Source organism: Macaca fascicularis, chromosome 6, assembly GCF_037993035.2.
Source record: "Macaca fascicularis isolate 582-1 chromosome 6, T2T-MFA8v1.1".
Lineage (NCBI taxonomy): Eukaryota > Metazoa > Chordata > Mammalia > Primates > Cercopithecidae > Macaca > Macaca fascicularis.
Window position 1 is genome coordinate 590,092 of NC_088380.1, and position 19,376 is coordinate 609,467.

The window sequence follows — 19,376 nt, forward strand, 5'->3', positions numbered from 1 at the left end:
ACCCGAAATGCGTTTTCCCTTTTTTTTTTTGAGACGGAGTTTCGCTCTTGTTGCCCAGGCCTGGAGTGCAACGGCCTGATCTCCGCTCACTGCAACCTCCGCCTCCCGGCTTCAAGCAGTTCTCCTGCCTCAGCCTCCCGAGTAGCTGGGAATAGGCGTGCGCCACCACCCCCGGCTAATTTTGTATATTTAGTAGATACGGGGTTTCTCCATATTGGTCAGGCTGGTCTCGAACTCCCGACTTCAGGTGATCCACCGGCCTCGACCTCCCAAAGTCCTGGGATTACAGGCGTCAGACACTGCGCACGGCCTGCTTTTTTTTTTTTTCGGCAGAGTCTGGCTGTCCACCGGGCTGGAGTGCAGTGATCTCGGCTCCCTGCGGCCTCGACTTCCCGGGCTCAGGCGATCCTCCCGCCTCTGCCCATGGAGTAGATGGGACCACAGGGGCCCGCCACCACGCCCGACTATTTTCTGCAATTTTTGTAGGGATGGAGTCTGGCCACGCTGCCCAGGCTGGTCCGAACTGGTGGGCTCAGGAGCTCCGCCCGCCTCCGCCTCCCAAAGCGCAGGGATCACAGGCGTGAGCTACCGCGCCCCGCCCAGAGTTTCCGACTGTTAGCCTGAATCACATTCACGTCAAAACTTCTTTTTATACATGAACTGAAAGGCTAACTAACTCTCTACTCCATCACTTCCCGTCCCGGGTCGCAGAGCCGGACATTTTCTCCAAGCGCCTTCCCAGCACCGGTAGCCGGCTGCCTGCTCCAGAGCTCTGGCTTTTTCCAGACGCCCCGGACCGCACAGGCCCCGCAGGCGCCAGGGCGTTGCTTGGTAACTGAGCTGCGAGGGGATTGGCCGCGCGGGACCCCGTGACCATCCCGGAGACTACGCATTTCCTGCGCCCCCGGAAGTGGAGGTAACGCCAGGCCCTGCCCCCGGCAGAGCCGGAAGCGGAGTCGCCCTGAGAGGTCTCACGTCTCAGTAGACGCCTCAGCCCAGCCGCGCGCCTTGGCCCATGGCCGCCTACTCCTACCGCCCCGGCCCCGGGGCCGGCCCAGGGCCTGCTGCGGGCGCGGCGCTGCCGGACCAGAGCTTTCTGTGGAACGTCTTCCAGAGGTGCGGCCTGGCACCGCCCCAGCACCTCCCGCCTCCGCTGCGGCCGCCCCCGACTCCTGCCCCCACCGCCGCGGACCCGGTTCACTGCCGGTTCCCCCGCGGCCTCCTCTGTCCCCTGTCGGGTCCCCCGCGGCCTCCCCGGTCCCCTGCCCCGACCGCCGCGGCCTCCCCCGTCCCCTGCCCCGACCCCTGCGGCCGCGCCCGTCCCCTGCCGGGTCCCCTGCGGTCTCCCCGGTCCCCTGTGGGTCCCTTGCGGCCGCCCCCGTCCCCTGTGGGTCTCCCGCGGCCGCCCCCGCCTCCTGCCCGGTCCCTGCCCTGTGCGTTGGGCCCTTCCAGAGGTGCAGAGTAGCCGCTGCAGACCCGAGGTCGCGGCCACCGGCTCCCGGGCTAGGCCCTTTTTCTCGCCTCAGGAGCCGCCGGGCGGAGGGTCTCCAGGGGTGCTTGTTCGGGGAAAGCAGAGACAGACTGCCTGGGCGCTGTTAAGTGTCAGCAGCCGAGGAAGCAGCAGCGACCTGGCGTCTGCTCGGGGCAGGTGACCTTTCCGGCGGCGCCTTCTGTCCCGGGTCGCTTTTCCACGGAATGAATGACCGAAACTGTAGTGACTCATGGCCAGGGAATGCCTTAGTTATCTGAGGGAATCTTGTTTGTGAAAAAGGGAAACTGGTGCAAATGTGAATTCAGACAGGCCAGGAGAGGAAGGAAGGGAAGGATTGAGAGAGAAAGATGATTGGCCTCTTAGGGGAAGACCCCGCTTGGACGTGGGCTCCTGCGGCACTTCCTTGATTCCCGTGTCCTCCTCAGCGGGATGGGAGAGGCGGAGGTTCCAGGAGGCTCCGAGCCTTCCAGAGTCAGTGCAGGGTTGACAGGAGACGTTTGTTTTGCTTTTCCTGAACTTTGGATCGCCAGCTTATTTGGTCTTCTTGATGTTGTAGGGTTGATAAAGACAGGAGTGGAGTGATATCGGACACCGAGCTTCAGCAAGCTCTCTCCAACGGTGAGTGGGCCCGTGGGACCTGGGTCGGGACCCAGAAGCCGCTGAGTGGGCCCGTGGGACCTGGGTCCGGACCCAGAAGCCGCTGAGTGGGCCCGTGGGACCTGGGTCCGGACCCAGAAGCCTGCTCTGCTCGCAGTGGATAACTTTCTTTCTGAAGTTCATTTTCCAAGGACAAAGGGATCATTAGGACAAACTATTATTACTGCTTCATGGTGGAGATGCTTCTGGTTTCTGTTGTGGCTGCCGCTGTTATTTGGAGTGCCTCACCAAGCCGGCTAACAACTGCGTGCATAAGCACAAGAAAAGGCTTCTTGAGAAATGAAAACTAGGTTGTAGGTTTAGGAGGGGAATAGGAAGCTTAGCTCTGTACAGCCGGAAGCCTTTTGGTAAGTTGGAGGTCCTTGAATTTCCTCGGTAACTGCATCTTGGTGACTTCTCTGAATAGACCTTCGAGGGCATTGGGGGGTGGTGGTTGGAGGGCTTGGGGAGCTCAGGCAGCACTTGTGTGGGGACGTGGCTGTTACAGGAGCCGCAAACACGGGGACTGCATTCCTGGGGAAAGGATTGGGGGTGTTGGAGGCGCTGGCAGGGGAATTATGGGGAGGTGTTCTTATCAGTGTGCGAATACTGGACGTTCAGGCGGCGGGAAATCCGGGTCCTTGGGTGTTGTGAGCTCACTGCAGTTAGTTCTTGCCAGTTTCAGCTCAATTGATCCCCCCTCCCCTGGGAAGATCACGTTTTACTTCATTGAACACCTGACTGCGGCTTTTTCTGTAATCCCTTTGGGGCAGTCATCTTTTCCGATTCTGTGTATAGTTTCCCTTTCCAGATCCGTGCCATTTAAGCTAGAAAAGGGGTCGGTTTTGAGATGTTGTGAAAATGTTGAAAGGCTCCTCGTTATTAGTGGGAAGTACCTGATGTTGCCAGAGACTGGACTGGGACACAGGGAGCACTACGGCTGCTGGACACTGCCTCACTGCGCTGTGCCTGGGGGGATGCTTCATTCAGCCTTACTGCCTAATGATTTGTGAGGATTTGTGTTTTCAGAGTAACATGTTTACCTTATATTCTGACATCAGTTCCTGATATGTGACGTGTGGGCCACAGATGCTGGTGTATTATTTCACATGCATTTATATAGATTGTTTTCAGGGAATTCAGAAATTCTATTATCGGCACTAGTGATTGTGCTTTCTTGATTTTTCTCTTTTCATTATTCTTAAATCCTCCTTTTTTAAATTTGCATCTCGGTTCTTTTATACTTGGGAAGTGCAAGACATGGCTACTGGAAAAAGATGTCAAGAGAACCTGGAATCCAGTAGGCTACAATTTGGCAAATCTTAGCTTAAAACGTCCTCAATGTTAACCACAGTGGGTGCAGATGGCTCTGTGCATCATCTGTGAAATGTCATCAGATGACCACCCAGGTTCAAGTGGTTTGTCACCAGGGTGGTACGAGCCACACAGAGTGCCCTCCCCAGAGGCCATGTCGCGGAGACATTTATTTTGAGTGGTTTTCCAGTGAGTGATGCAAGATTTATGATCCATTTTAACAGCCTGCTTTTTATGCGTTTGCTCAGGTTTTTAGATTTTAGGTTTCGTTTTAGGTTTTCTGTTAAACTTGCTCACCTAGGAGTGGTGGTCAAATACTGGACCTCATTAGCGTGAAAGCCTGCCCACCTTGGCAGGCTCCACTGGAGTGCTTTGGGGCCTGCCTGGATTCCAGTCCTGGCTCTACCAGTTTTGTGTCCTCGCCGTTACTGGGAGGGAATATTGAGGAAATGCATGCGAGGTGCTTCCCGTGATCCTGGCACGGAGCAAGTGCTCAGTGACTGTCAGCTGCGATTATTAGTAGTGGCTAATACACGACCACTGTTCTTGGCCAACAAGCCCGCTCAGAGCTTTAATGGTTTTCCGTCACCTAATGATGGTGATGATGATTTCCACTTACTGAACACTCACACGTTGGGCTAGGCACTTAAATCCAGGGTCAGCATTATTGTTTGGGGGTTGGGGGCAGACACCTCCTGCTCTGACTTGTGTGTTTGGGTTCCCGTATTTTCACCAGAGGGTGTTAGTCCTGCCCCACTTCAGCTGGTCCTCAAAGCATCTATAGCTCTTTAATCATCAGCAAGTATCTGTCAGAACATAATGTTGGTTTCAGCTGCTACTAAATATCTACCAGGAGCCTGCTTGAGAGAGAGAATTGCCTGACAGGTGCTGAGTCCCCCATTCCTGAGATACTTTGAAATGAGTGTCTGGCTTAACCCAAGCTGTGCATCGGGACCTCTCACTGTGTTCCCAATGGAGTCACTTTTCTTAGGCACCCCCCTTTACCTTAGGCTCTGAGCTTCCTCTGCCTTTCATCTCTGTAGGATGAAGCCTACTTGCCCTTCAGGATGCAAAGCCCTCTTCTCTAAAATGCCTGCCGGGCCAGGTGCAGTGGCTCACGCCTGACTTCCCAACACTTTGGGAGGCTGAGGCAGGGGGATCGCTTGAGCACAGGAGTTTGAGACCAGCCTGGGCAACATTGTGAGGTCCTGTTCCTTGAATTGCCCTGGGACATTTCCTCAGCTTGTGCTGGGGGCATGTGGCCCCATGAAGCCCGTAGTCACTGTCCACCCCGAGGGACGCTGGCTTTGGGGCTCACACGCCTGCTGCGGGGCAGCCCCAAGAGATGGCCGCCCTGTTCCTCCCTGGAGCTGGAGCTGCAATGTGTGCTCAGCAGCTGTGGTGGCTGTTCTGTTCTGTTTGCGTCTTATAAACCATTTACCTGATTACATTTTCCTCTTCAATTTAGCTGCTAGAAAATTTAAAGTCCGGTTGGTGGCTTGCCAGTAATGAGAGTTTACAGTAGAGGTAAACTTTATGACAGTCTTAGACCTCTTCATTTTCTCCTCAGCCAACGTGGTTAACATTTACTTTATTTTGTTGTACTGTGTCTTTGTGTTTCCTGAGTTCCTTCTGGAATAAGGCGGGTCATTAGTGAGCACAGGTTTCTGGTCGTCTCACAGCCTCAGGCAGTGGGCGGTGCTGTCCGTGCTCCCTTTCCGGTTGCCTGTGGTAGCTCTCAAGTTGCAGGGCTGCGATTTGAAGCCTGATGTAGTGCACCGTGTTTCTGTCGTGTTCTGTGGTGGTTTGCTCCTCACGTGTGAGCATTCACCCTGTGGCCCTGTGTTTTTCCACCACACCTCTGCCTGGTGGCATCCTACTGGATGTCTCAGCCGAGCCACTCTGTTCTGGATGCCCTTGTCCCCAGCCCCTTTGCTCTGGGCTCTGAGCTTCTTCTGCCTTTCATCTCTGTAGGATGAAGCCCCACCCGCCCTTCAGGATGCCAGCCTTGGCAACATCGTGAGACCCTGTTTCTACAAAAAGTCAACAAAATGAACCCAGTGTGGTGGTGCACGCCTGTAGTCCCAGCTACTTGGGAGGCTGAGATGGGAAGATCACTTGAGCCTGGGAGGTTGAGGCTGCATTGAGCTGAGATCAAGCCACAGCACTCCAGCCTGGGAGACAGAGCGAAACCCTGTCTCAAAAAAACAAAGAAAGTGGATGCGTGCTGCTCCTGCCATTGGGTCATCGCAGCATTTTTCTTTTCTCAGATGCGCACCTTTTTCCTCATCATGGGGTCTCATGTTTTCGTAGTTCCCTCTTGCTACAGGATTGTGAGCTGCGTGAAGGAAGGTTCATAGTTGTGTTGTATGTACAGACACACAAAATTTGTCTTTGGACAGACACATATCAATCCGCTTCCTTCTCCTCTCTGAATTTCTTTATATAAAAAAATAATTAGAGATGGAGTCTCACTGTCTTTCCCAGGCTGGTCTCAAACTCCTAGGCTCAAGTGATCGTCCCGCCTCAGCCTCAGCCTATACTAATATGAATTCCTATACTAATGTGATTGAAATTAGTGTGAGTTCTATAATAATTGTTCTCCCAGATTGGACTTCTGTTTTGATAGTAGAAGTAAATTATTAGGCTATTTCAAGAAATTAATATATTACTGGTAGAAAAACTGAAGCTACAAAATGGCCTGGTTTCTCACCTCAGTTAAATTTGTGCTTCTGAGTGTTTGTATTGTAGGTGAAACTGCACTGAGAAGGTATTTGTGGCCCGTACACTGATTCCTTGATGAGACTTGTTTGCACAGGAGAGCTGCTAAAAATTACTGCTCTCAGGGAGGTCTGTGGTAAACAGGTATGAAGAAGAAAACTGTTCTCTGCCCTTCTTTTTGCAATAAAATGTTACAAACTATCTTGAGTTCGATCCCTTTCGGGTGTTTGGGTTTTTTTTTTTTTTTTTTTAAACATTCACATATTTCTTGGAATCATAAGAAATTAACTTTGTGCTTCTGAAGTAGGTTTGCCTTAATATAACACTGATGTATTTGTAAGGGGCATTTTTAAAGCTGTACTTTAAAAAATAATCTTACATTCTTTTGAAGGTTTTTTTTGTTTGTTTTTGAGACGGAGGCTCGCTGTCTCGCCCAGGCTGGATGCAGTGGCGCGATCTTGGCTCACTGCAACCTCCGTGTCCGGGGTTCAAGCAATTCTCCTGCCTCAGCCTCCTGAGTAGCTGGGATCACAGGCGCCTGCCACCATGCCCGGCTAAATTTTTGTATTTTTAGTAGAGATGGGGTTTCACTGTGTTAGCCAGGATGGTCTCAATCTCCTGACCTCATTGTCTGCCTGCCTCGGTCTCCCAAAGTGCTGGGATTACAGGCATGAGCCAGGTGGCCAATATGGTGAAACCTCATCTCTACTAAAAATACAAAATTAGTCGGGAATGGTGGTGTGCGCCTGTAATCCCAGCTACCCGGGAGGCTGAGGCATGAGAATCACTTGAATCCAGGAGGCAGAGGTTGCAGTGAGCTGAGATTGCACCACTGCACTCCATCCTGAGGGACAGTGAGACTCCGTCTCAAAAAAAAAAAAAAAAAAAAGGAATAACCCTTGTTTAGGTGTTACAAAATCCAGGCCAGACAAATCTAAACTTAATCTCACACCCAGTTCCTAGATTAGTCTCTTCTCCAGCTCAGGTTTGGCCTAAGCCTCAGGGGTCCTTACTTGGTGGGCGCCACCTGCTCCCTTCCCCACCTTTGTTCCTGTTTTTCCTCTGCCGGCTCCTCCCGGGCTGGGTGTGTTCAGAGGCGGAGACAGGCTAAAGGTCTTTGGCTTTTAGGTTCTGTTGATGGGTGAGTTCCAAATACCAGCTTTCTCTTGTAGGATATTTCATTTAGTTATCTATTAAAAATACTTATTTAGAACACACCATTCATGTGCCAGACACTGTTCCAGGCGCTTAGGGATAGGGTGATAGATGAGATCAACAAAAATACCTGCCCACGTTAAGCTCCTGTTCTAGGGAAGACGAAAAAGAGAGAAAATACATGTGTCCTTAGTACGTTAGAAGGTTCCAAGTACTGTAAAGAAAAATAAAGCAGGCTGGACTTGGCGGCTCATGCCTGTAATCCCGGCACTTTGGGAGACAGGTGGGAGGATTACTTGAGCTCAGGCATTTGAGACCAGCCTGGGCAACATGGCAAATCCTGTCTCTACCAAAAGAAAAAAAAAATTAACTGGGTGTGGTGGCGGGCATCTGTAGTCCCAGCCACTGGGGAGGCTGAGGAGGGAGAATTGCTTCAGCCCGGGAGGTGAAGGTTGCAGTAAGCCGAGATCGTGCCATTGCACTCCAGCCTGGGTGATAGAGCCAGACCCTGTCTCAGAAAAAAAAAGTAAAGAAAATGAAAAAAAGAAAGCAGAGATGGGGCAAGCAGGGGAGAGGGCTGGGGACACAGGGGAGGGTGCTGGGGATGCAGGGGAGGGGTTGAGAACACGGGGGAGAGGCTGGGGACGCAAGCTTGCCTGAGTTCCCACAGTTCTCTTCCCCTCTCCTGTCACACAAGGCGTGGGCCCCCTGGGGCTTGTGGTGGTTTTGCGCCAAGCTAATATCTTGTTCTTCCCAACAGACAGAGGCCCACTGAGGCTTCTCTCTCCTCCACAGGGAACAGCATTGGCCTAAACGTGCAGACACCATTGCAAAGGGAAGTCAGCTCAGGCGAACCCGCTGGTGAAGAATGATTCCAGCGTGGGGACACAGAGGCCGACATTTCTTGCCATGGGTGATTTAATGTTGGGCCTCAATTTTTCACTCTCCTGTAAGAGTATGACACAGCTCGCAGCTGCAGCCTAGCCAGGGCCCGAGGGAGGGTGGATGGACTTATCCATCCCACAGGTGTTGCTCGTGGCTGGGTGACTTAACTTCTGCCAACGAAATTTGCACGGACACGGCACAAGCAGAAGCCTGGAATGTGCGGGCACTGCCAGGCCTGCCCTCTAAGGCTCTTGATTTTCCCCACGAGGTGCTGCCAGGCCTGCCCTCTAAGGCTCTTGATTTTCCCCATGAGATGCGCGTGCCCCGGGGAACAGCGGCTCTGGCTGCAGGATGAGAGGCGTGTGGAGCACACATGGTTCCCATGCTCAGCCTGGAGTCAAGCCCAGACTAGATCAGCCTAAGCCCAGCCACGCCACGGGTGCAGGAGTGAAGAGCAAATGCTAACTGTCCATGACAGTGGCTTTCAAAGGGGCGTGTCGTGTGCCTCATCCCAGCAACAGTGACGGCATTTCTCTGTCAGTCAATCGGTAAATGATTATTGACAAGCAGTGTGCTGGGAAGCTAGAGTGATTTGAGTAGATTTGGCCTCTATTCTCATGGAGCTTCCTTTCTGGAGGGGAAGGCAGATGATGGATAGATAAATATAAATGATTCTAATAGTTGGGGCAGCAGTCATTAAAAGTAATGGCAAAAAAAAAAAGTGGGAAGGAGCTGGTGCTGCAGTTCGTTAATAGTAATGGCAAAAATCTCAATGACTTCTGCACCAACCTAACACAGTAATCACGGGTGTGCAAAATGTGGCAATGGGGAAGTTCCAAGTGCTAGGATGGCATCTGGCTTCCTGGAGTCTGGAGATGGGTTGGCAACCTAACCAAGGTTAAGTCCCAGTGAGGGGGTGGGCAGGGAGCGATATTTCAGTGGAGACTCCAAGGACGCATGGTATTTAGAGAGTAAACCCCGATAGTGAGAGGGGGACTGTGTCTGGCACAGAGAAGAGCCTATGCCAAGGCCGGTGGGGCGGGAGGACACCGTGTGTTCATCCACCTGAGGGGCGACCAGCAGGCTGGAGCTGAGTGAGTTAAGAGGAGGATGTGGAGCCGGGGAAAGGCACCCCAGGCAGAGGGCACAGCAGGGGAAAGGTTCGGAGTCAGGCCTGAGTCTGTGGTTTGGGGAACTGGCAGAGGCCTGTCTGGCAGGAAGGGAATGGCAGAGGGAAGAGACCTTAGGCCAGAGTAGATGGCAGGGCCGTGCTGGGCACTGTGGGCTGTGGATGGGAGCTGGCATTTAAGAGGGGAGACCGTAAGCCAGGGCAGGTAGGTGGAGGGCCGGGCTGGGCACCAGAGTGAAGACCATAGGCCAGGGTAGAGGGCAGGGCCGTGCCGGGCACTGTGGGCTGTGGATGGGTGCTGGCACGTAAGAGGGGAATCCACAGACCAGGGCAGAGGGCAGGGCCATCCTGGACACCTTGGGCTGTGAATGGGAGCTGGCATTTATGCTTGAGTGATGGGAACATGTTAAAAGATTTTAAGGAGGGGAGTAACATTTGGGATTAATGTGTATTCTGGGAATCTCAACAAAGTAAATTCATAGTTTGAATTTTCACAAGACTTCTGTACAGGCAGAGAGAAATAAGATCGGGTCTATGGCTGGGTGTTGATTATATTAAAAATATTTCTAAGTTTTTAAACGTCATTTCAACTGGTGTGTTTCTGTCTCACATTGGAGATGAATAGATTGCAAGGTTAATGGAAAGTAGAAAAGTTAACTCATGAACATAAAAGATACATCGATTTGAAAACAAAACATTTATTCATTTACTTCCGCTGCAGTTTTCTTGACTGCTGAATTTCGTGAGAAGGGATTGTTCAGGGAGGGTTGTGGGGCTGAAGACTCGGACAGGAGCTGGTGCTACCGCTGTTCAAATCTGAGGGTGGTGGAGCTGGAGCCCTGGGGAGGAGCCGACGCTGCCTTTAAGTCTGCCTGAGAGTCGTTGAGCTGGAGGTCCACGGAGGAGCTGGTGCTGCCACTGATGTCTTAGGTTGTGGAGCTGAAGACAGTGAAGGAGCCGGTGTGGCTATTCCTCTGTGAGGGTCGTGGAGCTGGAGATCCAGGGGGAGAGGTGATCTAGTTTGAGGTTCATGCAGCTGCAGACCCAGAGAGGAGCTGGCGTTTCTTTAGTTTGAGGGTTGCGCAGCTGTAGAACCCAGGAGGAGCTGGCATTTTTCTAGTATTAGTGTCCTGCAACTGGAGAGGAGCTCATGTTCCAGTTTGAGGGCCATGCAGCTGGAGACCCAGCGGGGAGCTGATGTTCCAGTTTGAGGGCTGTGCTGCTGTAGATCCAGGGGGAGCCGATGTTCCAGTTTTAAGGTCTGTGCAGCTGGAGACCCTATGGGGAGCTGATGTTCCATTTTTAGGGCCATGAAGCAGGATACCTGGCAGGGAGCTGATGTTCCAGTTTGAGGGCCGTGCAGCTGTAGATCCGGGGGGAGCCGATGTTCCAGTTTGAGGGCCGTGCAGCTGGAGACCCGGCGGGGAGCCGATGTTCCAGTTTGAGGGCCGTGCAGCTGGAGCCCAGGGCTGAGCTGATGTGCCAATTTGAGGGCCGTGCAGCTGGAGACCCGGCGGGGAGCAGATGTTCCAGTTTGAGGGCCGTGCAGCTCGAGACCTGACGGGGAGCAGATGTTCCAGTTTGAGGGCGGTGCAGCTGGAGACCCGGGGGAGAACTGATGTTTTAGTTTCAGGGCCATGTAGCTGGAGCCTGGGCAGGGGACTGATGTTCTAGTATGAGGGCCCTGCACTTGGAGACCTGGGGGGGAACATCAAACTGGAACATCAGCTCCCCTCCTGGTCTCCAGCTGCACGGCCCTCAAACTGGAACATCGGCTCCCCGCCTGGTCTCCAGCTGCACGGTTCTCAAACTAGAACATCAGCTCTCTTGCCATGTGTCCAGCTGCACGGCCCTCAAACTGCAACATCAGCTACCCCCGGGTCTCCAGCTGCATGGCGCTCAAACTGGAACATCGGCTCCCCGCCTGGTCTCCAGCTGCATGGCGCTCAAACTGGAACGTCAACTGCCTGCCGGGTCTCCAGCTGCACGGACCTCAAACTGGAACAGCTCAAACTGGAACAGTTTGAACTCGGTGGGGCAGCTCCTGTTCCAGTTTGAGGGCTGTGCAGCTGGAGCCCAGGGCTGAGCCGACGTTCCAGTTTGAGGGCTGTGTAGCTGGAGACCCAGCAGGCAGCTGACGTTCCAGTTTGAGGGCCGTGCAGCTGTAGATCTGGGGGGAGCTGGTGTTCCAGTTTGAGGGCTGTGCAGCTGGAGACCCGGGGGGAGCTGGTGTTCCAGTTTGAGGGCTGTGCAGCTGGAGACCCGGGGGGAGCTGGTGTTCCAGTTTGAGGGCTGTGCAGCTGGAGACCCGGGGGGGAGCTGATGTTCCAGTTTGAGGGCCGTGCAGCTGTAGATCTGGGGGGAGCTGGTGTTCCAGTTTGAGGGCTGTGCTGCTGTAGACCCAGTGGGGAGCTGATGTTCCAGTTTGAGGGCCGTGCAGGTGGACACAGGGCAGAGAGCTGATGTTCCAGTTTGAGCACCATGCAGCTGGAGACTCAGCAGGGAGCTGATGTTGCAGTTTGAGGTCTGTGCAGCTGGACACATGGCAAGAGAGCTGATGTTCTAGTTTGAGAACCGTGCAGCTGGAGACCAGGAGGGGAGCTGATGTTCTAGTTTGAGAACCGTGCAGCTGGAGACCCGGAGGGGAGTTGATGTTCCAGTTTGAGGGCCGTGCAACTGGAGATTCAGGGTGGCGCCGATGTTCCACTTTGAGGGCGATGCAGCTGGAGACCCGGTGGGAGCTGATGTTCCAGTTTAAGGGCCCAGAAGCTGATGTTCCAGTTTAAGGGCAATGCAGCTGGAGACGCGGCGGGGAGCTCATGTTCCAATTTGAGGGTCATACAGCTGGAGAACTAGGGAGGAGCTGATGTTGTTTTCCTTTGAGAGCCGTGGAGCTGGACACCTGGAGAGGAACTGGTGTTCTAGTTTGACGGTTGTAGAGCTGGGGATGCAGGGAGGAGCTGTTGTCTTTATAGTTTGAGGGCCGTGGAGCTGAAGACCCTGGGAGGAGCTGTTCTAGTTTGAGGATCGTGCAGCTGGAAACTCTAGGAGGAGCTGATGTTGTTGCAGTTTGAGTATTGTGCAGCTGGAGATCTAGTGGGGAAGAGGTCCTGTGATTCGAATCTAAGGGTCTCGGGGCTGGAATCTACAGGAAGAGCCAGTGCTGCCTCTCATGTCTTAGGCTGTGGAGCTGGAGACCCACGGAGGAGCCCGTTGCTGGTGTTTCTCATTGAGGGTTGTGGATACAGGGTAGAGCATTGTTTTCTAGTTTGTGGGTCGTGGAGCTGGAGACCCGTGGAGGAGCCGGTGGTGGTGTTTCTCGTTGAGGGTTGTGGAGCTGGAGATACAGGGTGGAGCATTGTTTTCTAGTTTGTGGGTCGTGGAGCTGGAGACCCGTGGAGGAGCCGGTGGTGGTGTTTCTCGTTGAGGGTGGTGGAGCTAGAGATACAGGGTGGAGCGTTGTTTTCTAGTTTGTGGGTTGTGGAGCTGGAGACCCGTGGAGGAGCTGGACTTGGTGTTTCTAGTTGAGAGTCGTGGAGCTGGAGACGCATGAAGGAGCCGGAGTTGGTGTTTCTAGTTGAGGGTCATCGAGGTGGAGATGGCGGAGTAGTCGCTGTTGATGTTCTTGTTTAAGGGTCATGGAGCTGGAGATACAGGGTGGAGCGTTGTTTTCTAGTTTGTGGGTCGTGGACCTGGAGACCCATGGAGGAGGTGTCCTTGGTGTTTCTGGTTGAGGGTTGTGGAGTTGGAGACACGCGGAGGAGCCATTGTTGGTATTTCTAGTTGAGGATCGTGGAGCTGGAGTCCCACGGAGAATCTGGTGTTGGTGTTTCTTGCTGAGGGTCATGGTGCTGGAGACCTGCAGAGGAGAAGCTGTTGGTGTTTCTAGTTGAATGTCGTGGAGCTGGAGACCCGCCAGGAGCCGGTGTTGGTGTTTGTAGTTGAGGGTCGTGTCGCTGGAGACCCGCGGAGGAGCCGGTGTTGGTGTTTCTAGTTGAGGTTTGGGGAGTTGGAGACCCGTGGAGGAGCCGGTGTTAGTGTTTCTAGTTGAGGGTTGTGGAGGAGAAGACCTGCAGAGGAGCCGGTGTTGGTGTTTCTAGTTGAGGTTTGGGAAGTTGGAGACCTGTGGAGGAGCCATTGTTGGTGTTTCTCGTTGACTGTTGTGGAGCTGGAGATATAAGGTGATGCGTTGTTTTCTAGTTTGTGGTTTGCGGAGCTGGAGACCCGTGGAGGAGCCGGTTTTGTTGTTTCTAATTGAGGATCGTGGAGCTGGAGACCTGCGGAGGAGCCCATGTTGGTGTTTGTAGTTGAGGGTTTTGGAGCTGGAGACTCGTGGAGGAACTGCAGTTGGTGTTTCTAGTTGATGTTTGTGGAGCAGGAGATACAGGGTGGAGCATTGTTTTCTAGTTTGTGGGTCGTGGAGCTGGAGATCTGTGGAGGAGCTGTCGTTGGTGTTTCTGGTTGAGGGTTTGGAGTTGGAGACACACGGGGGAGCCATTGTTGGTGTTTCTAGTTGAGGATTGTGGAGCTGGAGACCCACGGAGGAGCCGGTGTTGGTGTTTCTAGTTGAGGATCGTGGAGCTGGAGTCCCGTGGAGGATCTGGTGTTGGTGTTTCTTGCTGAGGGTCATGGTGCTGGAGACCTGCGGAGGAGAAGCTGTTGGTGGTTCTAGTTGAATGTCGTGGAGCTGGAGACCCGCCAGGAGCCAGTGTTGGTGTTTGTAGTTGAGGGTCATGTCACTGGAGATCCGTGGAGGAGCTGGTGTTGGTGTTTTTATTTGAGGTTTGGGGAGTTGGAGACCCATGGAGGAGCCATTTTTGGTGTTTCTCGTTGACTGTTGTGGAGCTGGAGATACAGGGTGGAGCACTGTTATATAGTTTGTGGGTTGTGGAGCTGGAGACCCATGTAGGAGCCGGTGGTGGTGTTTCTCGTTGAGGGTTGTGGAGCTAGAGATACAGGGTGGAGCGTTGTTTTCTTGTTCGTGGGTTGTGGAGCTGGAGACTCGTGGAGGAGCTGGAGTTGGTGTTTCTAGTTGAGGGTCGTGGAGTTGGAGACCCATGGAGGAGCCGTAGTTGATGTTTCTAGTTGAGGGTCATCGAGGTGGAGACGGCGGAGTAGCCACTGTTGGTGTTTTTCTTTGAGGGTCGTGGAGCTTGGGATACAGGGTGGAGTGTTGTTTTCTAGTTTGTGGGTTGTGGACCTGCAGACCCGTGGAGGAGCTGTCGTTGGTGTTTCTGGTTGAGGGTCGTGGAGTGGAGACACGCGGAGGAGCCATTGTTGGTGTTTCTAGTTGAGGATCGTGGAGCTGGAGACCCACGGAGGAGCCGTTGTTGGTGTTTCTCGTTGAGGGTTGTGGAGCTGGAGATACAGGGTGGAGCATTGTTTTCTAGTTTGTGAGTCGTGGAGTTGTAGACCCGCAGAGGAGCCAGTGCTGGTGTTTCTCGTTGAGGGTTGTGGAGCTGGAGATACAGGGTGGAGCGTTGTTTTCTAGTTTGTGGTTCGTGGAGCTGGGGACCTGTGTAGGAGCTGGAGTTGGTGTTTCTACTTGAGGGTTGTAGAACTGGAGACCTGCAGAGGAGCCATTGCTGGCGTTTCTTGTTGAGTGTTGTGGAACTGGAGATAGAGGGTCCAGCATTGTTTTCTAGTTTGTGGTTTGCAGAGCTGGAGACCCGTGGAGGAGCCGGAGTTCGTGTTTCTAGTTGAGGATCATGGAGCTGGAGACCCACGGAGGAGCCGTTGTTGGTGTTTCTCGTTGAGGGTTGTGGAGCTGGAGATACAGGGTGGAGCATTGTTTTTTAGTTTGTGGGTCGTGGAGCTGGAGACCCATGGAGGAGCCAGTGGTGGTGTTTCTTGTTGAGGGTTGTGGAGCTAGAGATACAGGGTAGAGTGTTGTTTTGTAGTTTGTGAGTCGTGGAGCTAGCGACCCGTGGAGGAGCCAGTGTTAGTATTTCTAGTTGAGGGTTGTGGAGGAGAAGACCTGCAGAGGAGCCGGGGTTGGTGTTTCTTGTTGAGGGTCGTGGAGCTGGAGACCCGCGGAGGAGTCTGTGTTCGTGTTTCTTGTTGCGGGTCGTGGAGCTGGAGACCTGCAGAGGAGCTGGAGTTGGTGTTTCTAGTTGAGGGTCGTTGACCTGGAGACCCCTGGAGGAGCCGCTGTTGGTTTTTGTAGTTGAAGGTCGTGGAGCTGGAGACCCACGGAGCAGCCGCTGTTGGTGTTTCTAGTGGAGGGTCGTGGAGTTGGAGAGCCGTGGAAGTGCTGCTGTTGTTGTTTCTAGTTGAGGGTCATGGAGCTGGAGACCTTCCGAGGAGTTAGTGTTGGTGTTTCTAGTTGTGGGTTGTGGAACTAGGACCCGCAGAGGAGCCGTTGTTGGTTTTTCTCGTTGAGTGTTGTGGAGCTGGAGATACAGGGTGGAGCGTTGTTTTCTAGTTTGTAGGTTGTGGAGCTGGAGACTCGCGGAGGAGCCAGTGTTGGTGTTTGTAGCTGAGGGTCGTAGAGGAGGAGACCTGCAGAGGAGCCGGTGTTGGTGTTTCTTGTTGAGGGTTGTGGTGCTGGAGACCTGTGGAGGAGCCGCTGTTGGTGTTTCTAGTTGATGGTCGTGGAGCTGCAGACCCGTGGAGGAGCCAGTGTTGGTGTTTCTAGTTGAGGGTCGTGGTGCTGGAGACCTGCGGAGGAGCCGCTGTTGGTGTTTCTAGTTCAGGGTCGTGCAGCTGAAGACTTGCAGAGCAGCCAGTGTTGGTGTTTCTAGTTGAGGGTTGTGGAGCTGGAGACCCACGGAGGAGCCGTTGTTGGTGTTTCTCGTTGAGTGTTGTGGAGCTGGAGATACAGGGTGGAGCATTGTTTTCTAGTTTGTGGGTCGTGGAGCTGCAGATCCGTGGAGGAGCCAGTGGTGGTGTTTCTCGTTGAGGGTTGTGGAGCTGGAGATACAGGGTGGAGCGTTGTTTTCTAGTTTGTGGGTCGTGGAGCTGGAGACCCACGGAGGAGCCATTGTTGGTGTTTCTCGTTGAGGGTTGTGGAGCTGGAAATACAGGGTGCAGCATTGTTTTCTAGTTTGTGGTTTGTGGAGCTGGAGACCCGTGGAGGAGCCGGAGTTCGTGTTTCTAGTTGAGGGGTGTGGAGCTGGAGACCCGCGGTGGAGCCGTTGTTGGTGTTTCTCGTTGAGGGTTGTGGAGCTGGAGATACAGGGTGGAGCATTTTTTTCTAGTTTGTGGGTCGTGGAGCTGGGGACCCGTGGAGGAGCCGGTGGTGGTGTTTCTCGTTTAGGGTTGTGGAGCTAGAGATACAGGGTGGAGCGTTGTTTTCTAGTTCGTGGGTCACGGAGCTGGAGACCCGTGGAGGAGCTGTTGTTGGTGTTTCTGGTTCAGGGTCGTGGAGCTGGAGACCCGCGGAGGAGACGGTGTTGGTGTTTCTAGTTGAGGGTCATGCAGCTGGAGACCCACGGAGGAGCCGGAGTTGGTGTTTCTTGTTGAGGGTCATGGAGCTGGAGACCCACGGAGGAGCCGGAGTTGTTGTTTCTAGTTGAGGGTCATGGAACTGGAGACCCGCCCAGGAGCTGGTGGTGGTGTTTCTGGTTGTGGGTTGTGGAGCTGGAGATACGGGGGGAGCGTTGTTCTAGTTTGTGGGTCGTAGAGTTGGAGACCCGCGGAGGAGCTTGTGTTGGTGTTTCTGGTTGCGGGTTGTGGAGCTGGATACCCGCGGAGGAGCGGTGTTGGCATTCCTAGTTGAGGTTCGTTGATCTGGAGATATAGGGGGGAGCGTTGTTGTTCTAGTTTGTGGGCCCTGGAGCTAGAGACCTGGGGAAGAGCTGATGTTCTAGTTGAGGGTCGTATGTCTGGAGACCCAGGTAGGAGCTGGTTTTTCTGTTGTGTAAATCTGAAGGTCGTCGAGCTGGAGATCCAGGGAAGAGCTAGTGCTGAGGTTCAAGTCTGAGAGGCTCGGAGCTTGAGCCCCTGGGAGGAGCTGGAGCTGCCACTGTCTTAGGTTGTAAAGCTGGAGACCGAAGGAGGAGCTGGTGTTACTTTTGTAGTGTGAGATTTGTGGAGCTGGAGACCCAGGGAGGAGCTGGTGTGTTTCTAGTTGGATTGTCATGCAGTTGGCGACCCGGGGATGAGCTGATGTTGTCCTAGTTTGAGTGTCATGGAGCTAGAGACCCACAGATGAGCTGGTGCTGCTGCTGTTTAAATCTGAGGGTGGTGGAGCTGGAGATCCGGGGAAGAGCTGGTGCTGTGGTTCAAGTCTGAGGCTGTCAGAGCTGGAGCCTCCAGGAAGAGTAGGTACTGCCACTGATGTCTTAGGTTTTGGAGCTGGAGACCTAAGGAGAAGGAAGGCTGGTGTTGTAGTTTGAGGTTCGTGGAGCTGGAATCCTGGTCAGGAGCCAGTGATACTGTTTAAGTCTGAAGTTTGTGGAGCTAAACATGCAGCTGATGTTGGGGAAGTAGAGAGAGAGAGAGAGTGTTACAGTACCCCAGTTGAAACTGTACATGTAGCTGAATCCCAAGCAAGTTAAGCCTGGGAGCTTCTCAGTCCTCGTGATCATTACATTCCTTTTTCTTTTACAGAGTTTGTATTTGTTTTCTGTCTCATGAGATAGGAAGACCCTGATTAATACCCTCAGGAATTGAAAAGCTTAAAAAAAACTAAGTGATTTTGCTATAATCATAATAATAGAAATTAAACTATGATTATCCTGACAGACAAAATCAGACACCACACACAATATCTTTCAATCAGTTAGTAAAATAAAATATAAATTGAAAAATAGACCCATGCAAAGCTATAAAAGTTATTTCTTGGAGAAGCGATGGATGACAGAGATTAATCTGAGAGTTACTATTAATGGAGAAACTTAGAACTTACCATTTTTCCTGTGAGGTTTCGGTGCTGATACTGATACTCTGTGAGTTCTGGCCGCTGAGTCCGTTTGCACAGCCTGGCGATGCAGCAGGTTCACAGAAGGGCCCTGTCCCAGCTGCTCCTGCTCCACTATGATGGTGCAGCCTCTGCTCTGTGTCGTGAGGGGAGACCAGGCCTTTGATCACAAGCGTATCCATGGTGAGGTTCTGTGGATGGAACCTCATGGATGTTCCTTCCTGATGTTCATCGGCCATCTTGCTATTTAATGCATCTTGTTTATAACTGTCTTCTAAATATTGAATAGAAATAAAGCGATGGTACAGTATGGGTAAAATATAAAGAATATCGACACATTGGACACAGAGGACCTCCACCAAGTTTAGGGAATGAATCTGAAGAGACATAACTTCAGATGTTCCCTGGAGGCCCTGCCTGAGTCCCAGTCCCTCCCCTTCTCCTACAGAGGGAATCACTTCCTGCTTTAGTCTTTATTGTTCCCATACTTTTTTTCACAGTACGTTTCTTTCACCGCGTATGTGTACATCCCCCAAAATATGCCATTTAGTTTTTGAACTTTCTGTTTTCTTTTTGAGGCAGGGTCTTGCTCTGTTGCCTCGGCTGTAGTTTTGAACTTTGATGTGAGGAAATTCTCCTGCGTGGCTGCTCCTATGCTGCATGGCTCTGAGCATCTGCTCAATGTCTGTTTTTGTCTTCCATTCTCCCCCTGAGACCCACCCACACTGACGTGGTTCATTTTCCTTGTGTGATCTCCCGTCTCCGTTCTCCCCCTGAGGCCCACCCACACTGACGTGGTTCATTTTCATTGTGTGATCTCCTGTCTCCATTCTCCCGAAGACCCACCCACACTGACGTGGTTCATTTTCATTGTGTGATCTCCCGTCTCCGTTCTCCCCCTGAGGCCCACCCACACTGATGTGGTTCATTTTCATTGTGTGATCTCCCATCTCCATTCTCCCCCTGAGACCCACCCACACTGACGTGGTTCATTTTCATTGTGTGATCTCCCGTCTCCGTTTTCCCCCTGAGGCCCACCCACACTGACGTGGTTCATTTTCATTGTGTGATCTCCTGTCTCCATTCTCCCGAAGACCCACCCACACTGACGTGGTTCATTTTCATTGTGTGATCTCCCATCTCCGTTCTCCCCCTGAGGCCCACCCACACTGACGTGGTTC

General features: G+C 52.9%; 1 protein-coding gene, 1 long non-coding RNA gene and 1 pseudogene across 6 annotated transcripts in view; 2 read left to right on the forward strand and 1 right to left on the reverse strand.

Annotated features, from left to right (window-relative positions):
• The first annotated feature begins 940 nt into the window (after positions 1 to 940).
• PDCD6 (programmed cell death 6) overlaps positions 941 to 19,376 on the forward strand; it is a 38,596-nt gene continuing 20,160 nt past the window's right edge. For 3 of the 5 annotated variants that reach the window (XM_045394712.2, XM_005556519.4, XM_065546032.1), the window contains exons 1-2: positions 941 to 1,116; positions 2,049 to 2,110. In XM_045394712.2, the coding sequence (XP_045250647.2) occupies positions 1,016 to 1,116; positions 2,049 to 2,110 (163 nt within the window). In that variant the 5' untranslated portion in view covers positions 941 to 1,015. The remainder of the gene's footprint in view (positions 1,117 to 2,048; positions 2,111 to 19,376) is intronic. The other 2 variants (XM_065546033.1, XM_073993023.1) reach the window with 1 other exon arrangement.
• On the forward strand, positions 5,417 to 8,924 carry LOC135971219 (uncharacterized). Its single transcript, XR_010587263.1, has 2 exons — positions 5,417 to 8,471; positions 8,517 to 8,924. It is a non-coding gene; the product is annotated as an uncharacterized lncRNA (long non-coding RNA).
• Positions 11,063 to 12,725, reverse strand: LOC135971216 (uncharacterized; annotated as a pseudogene).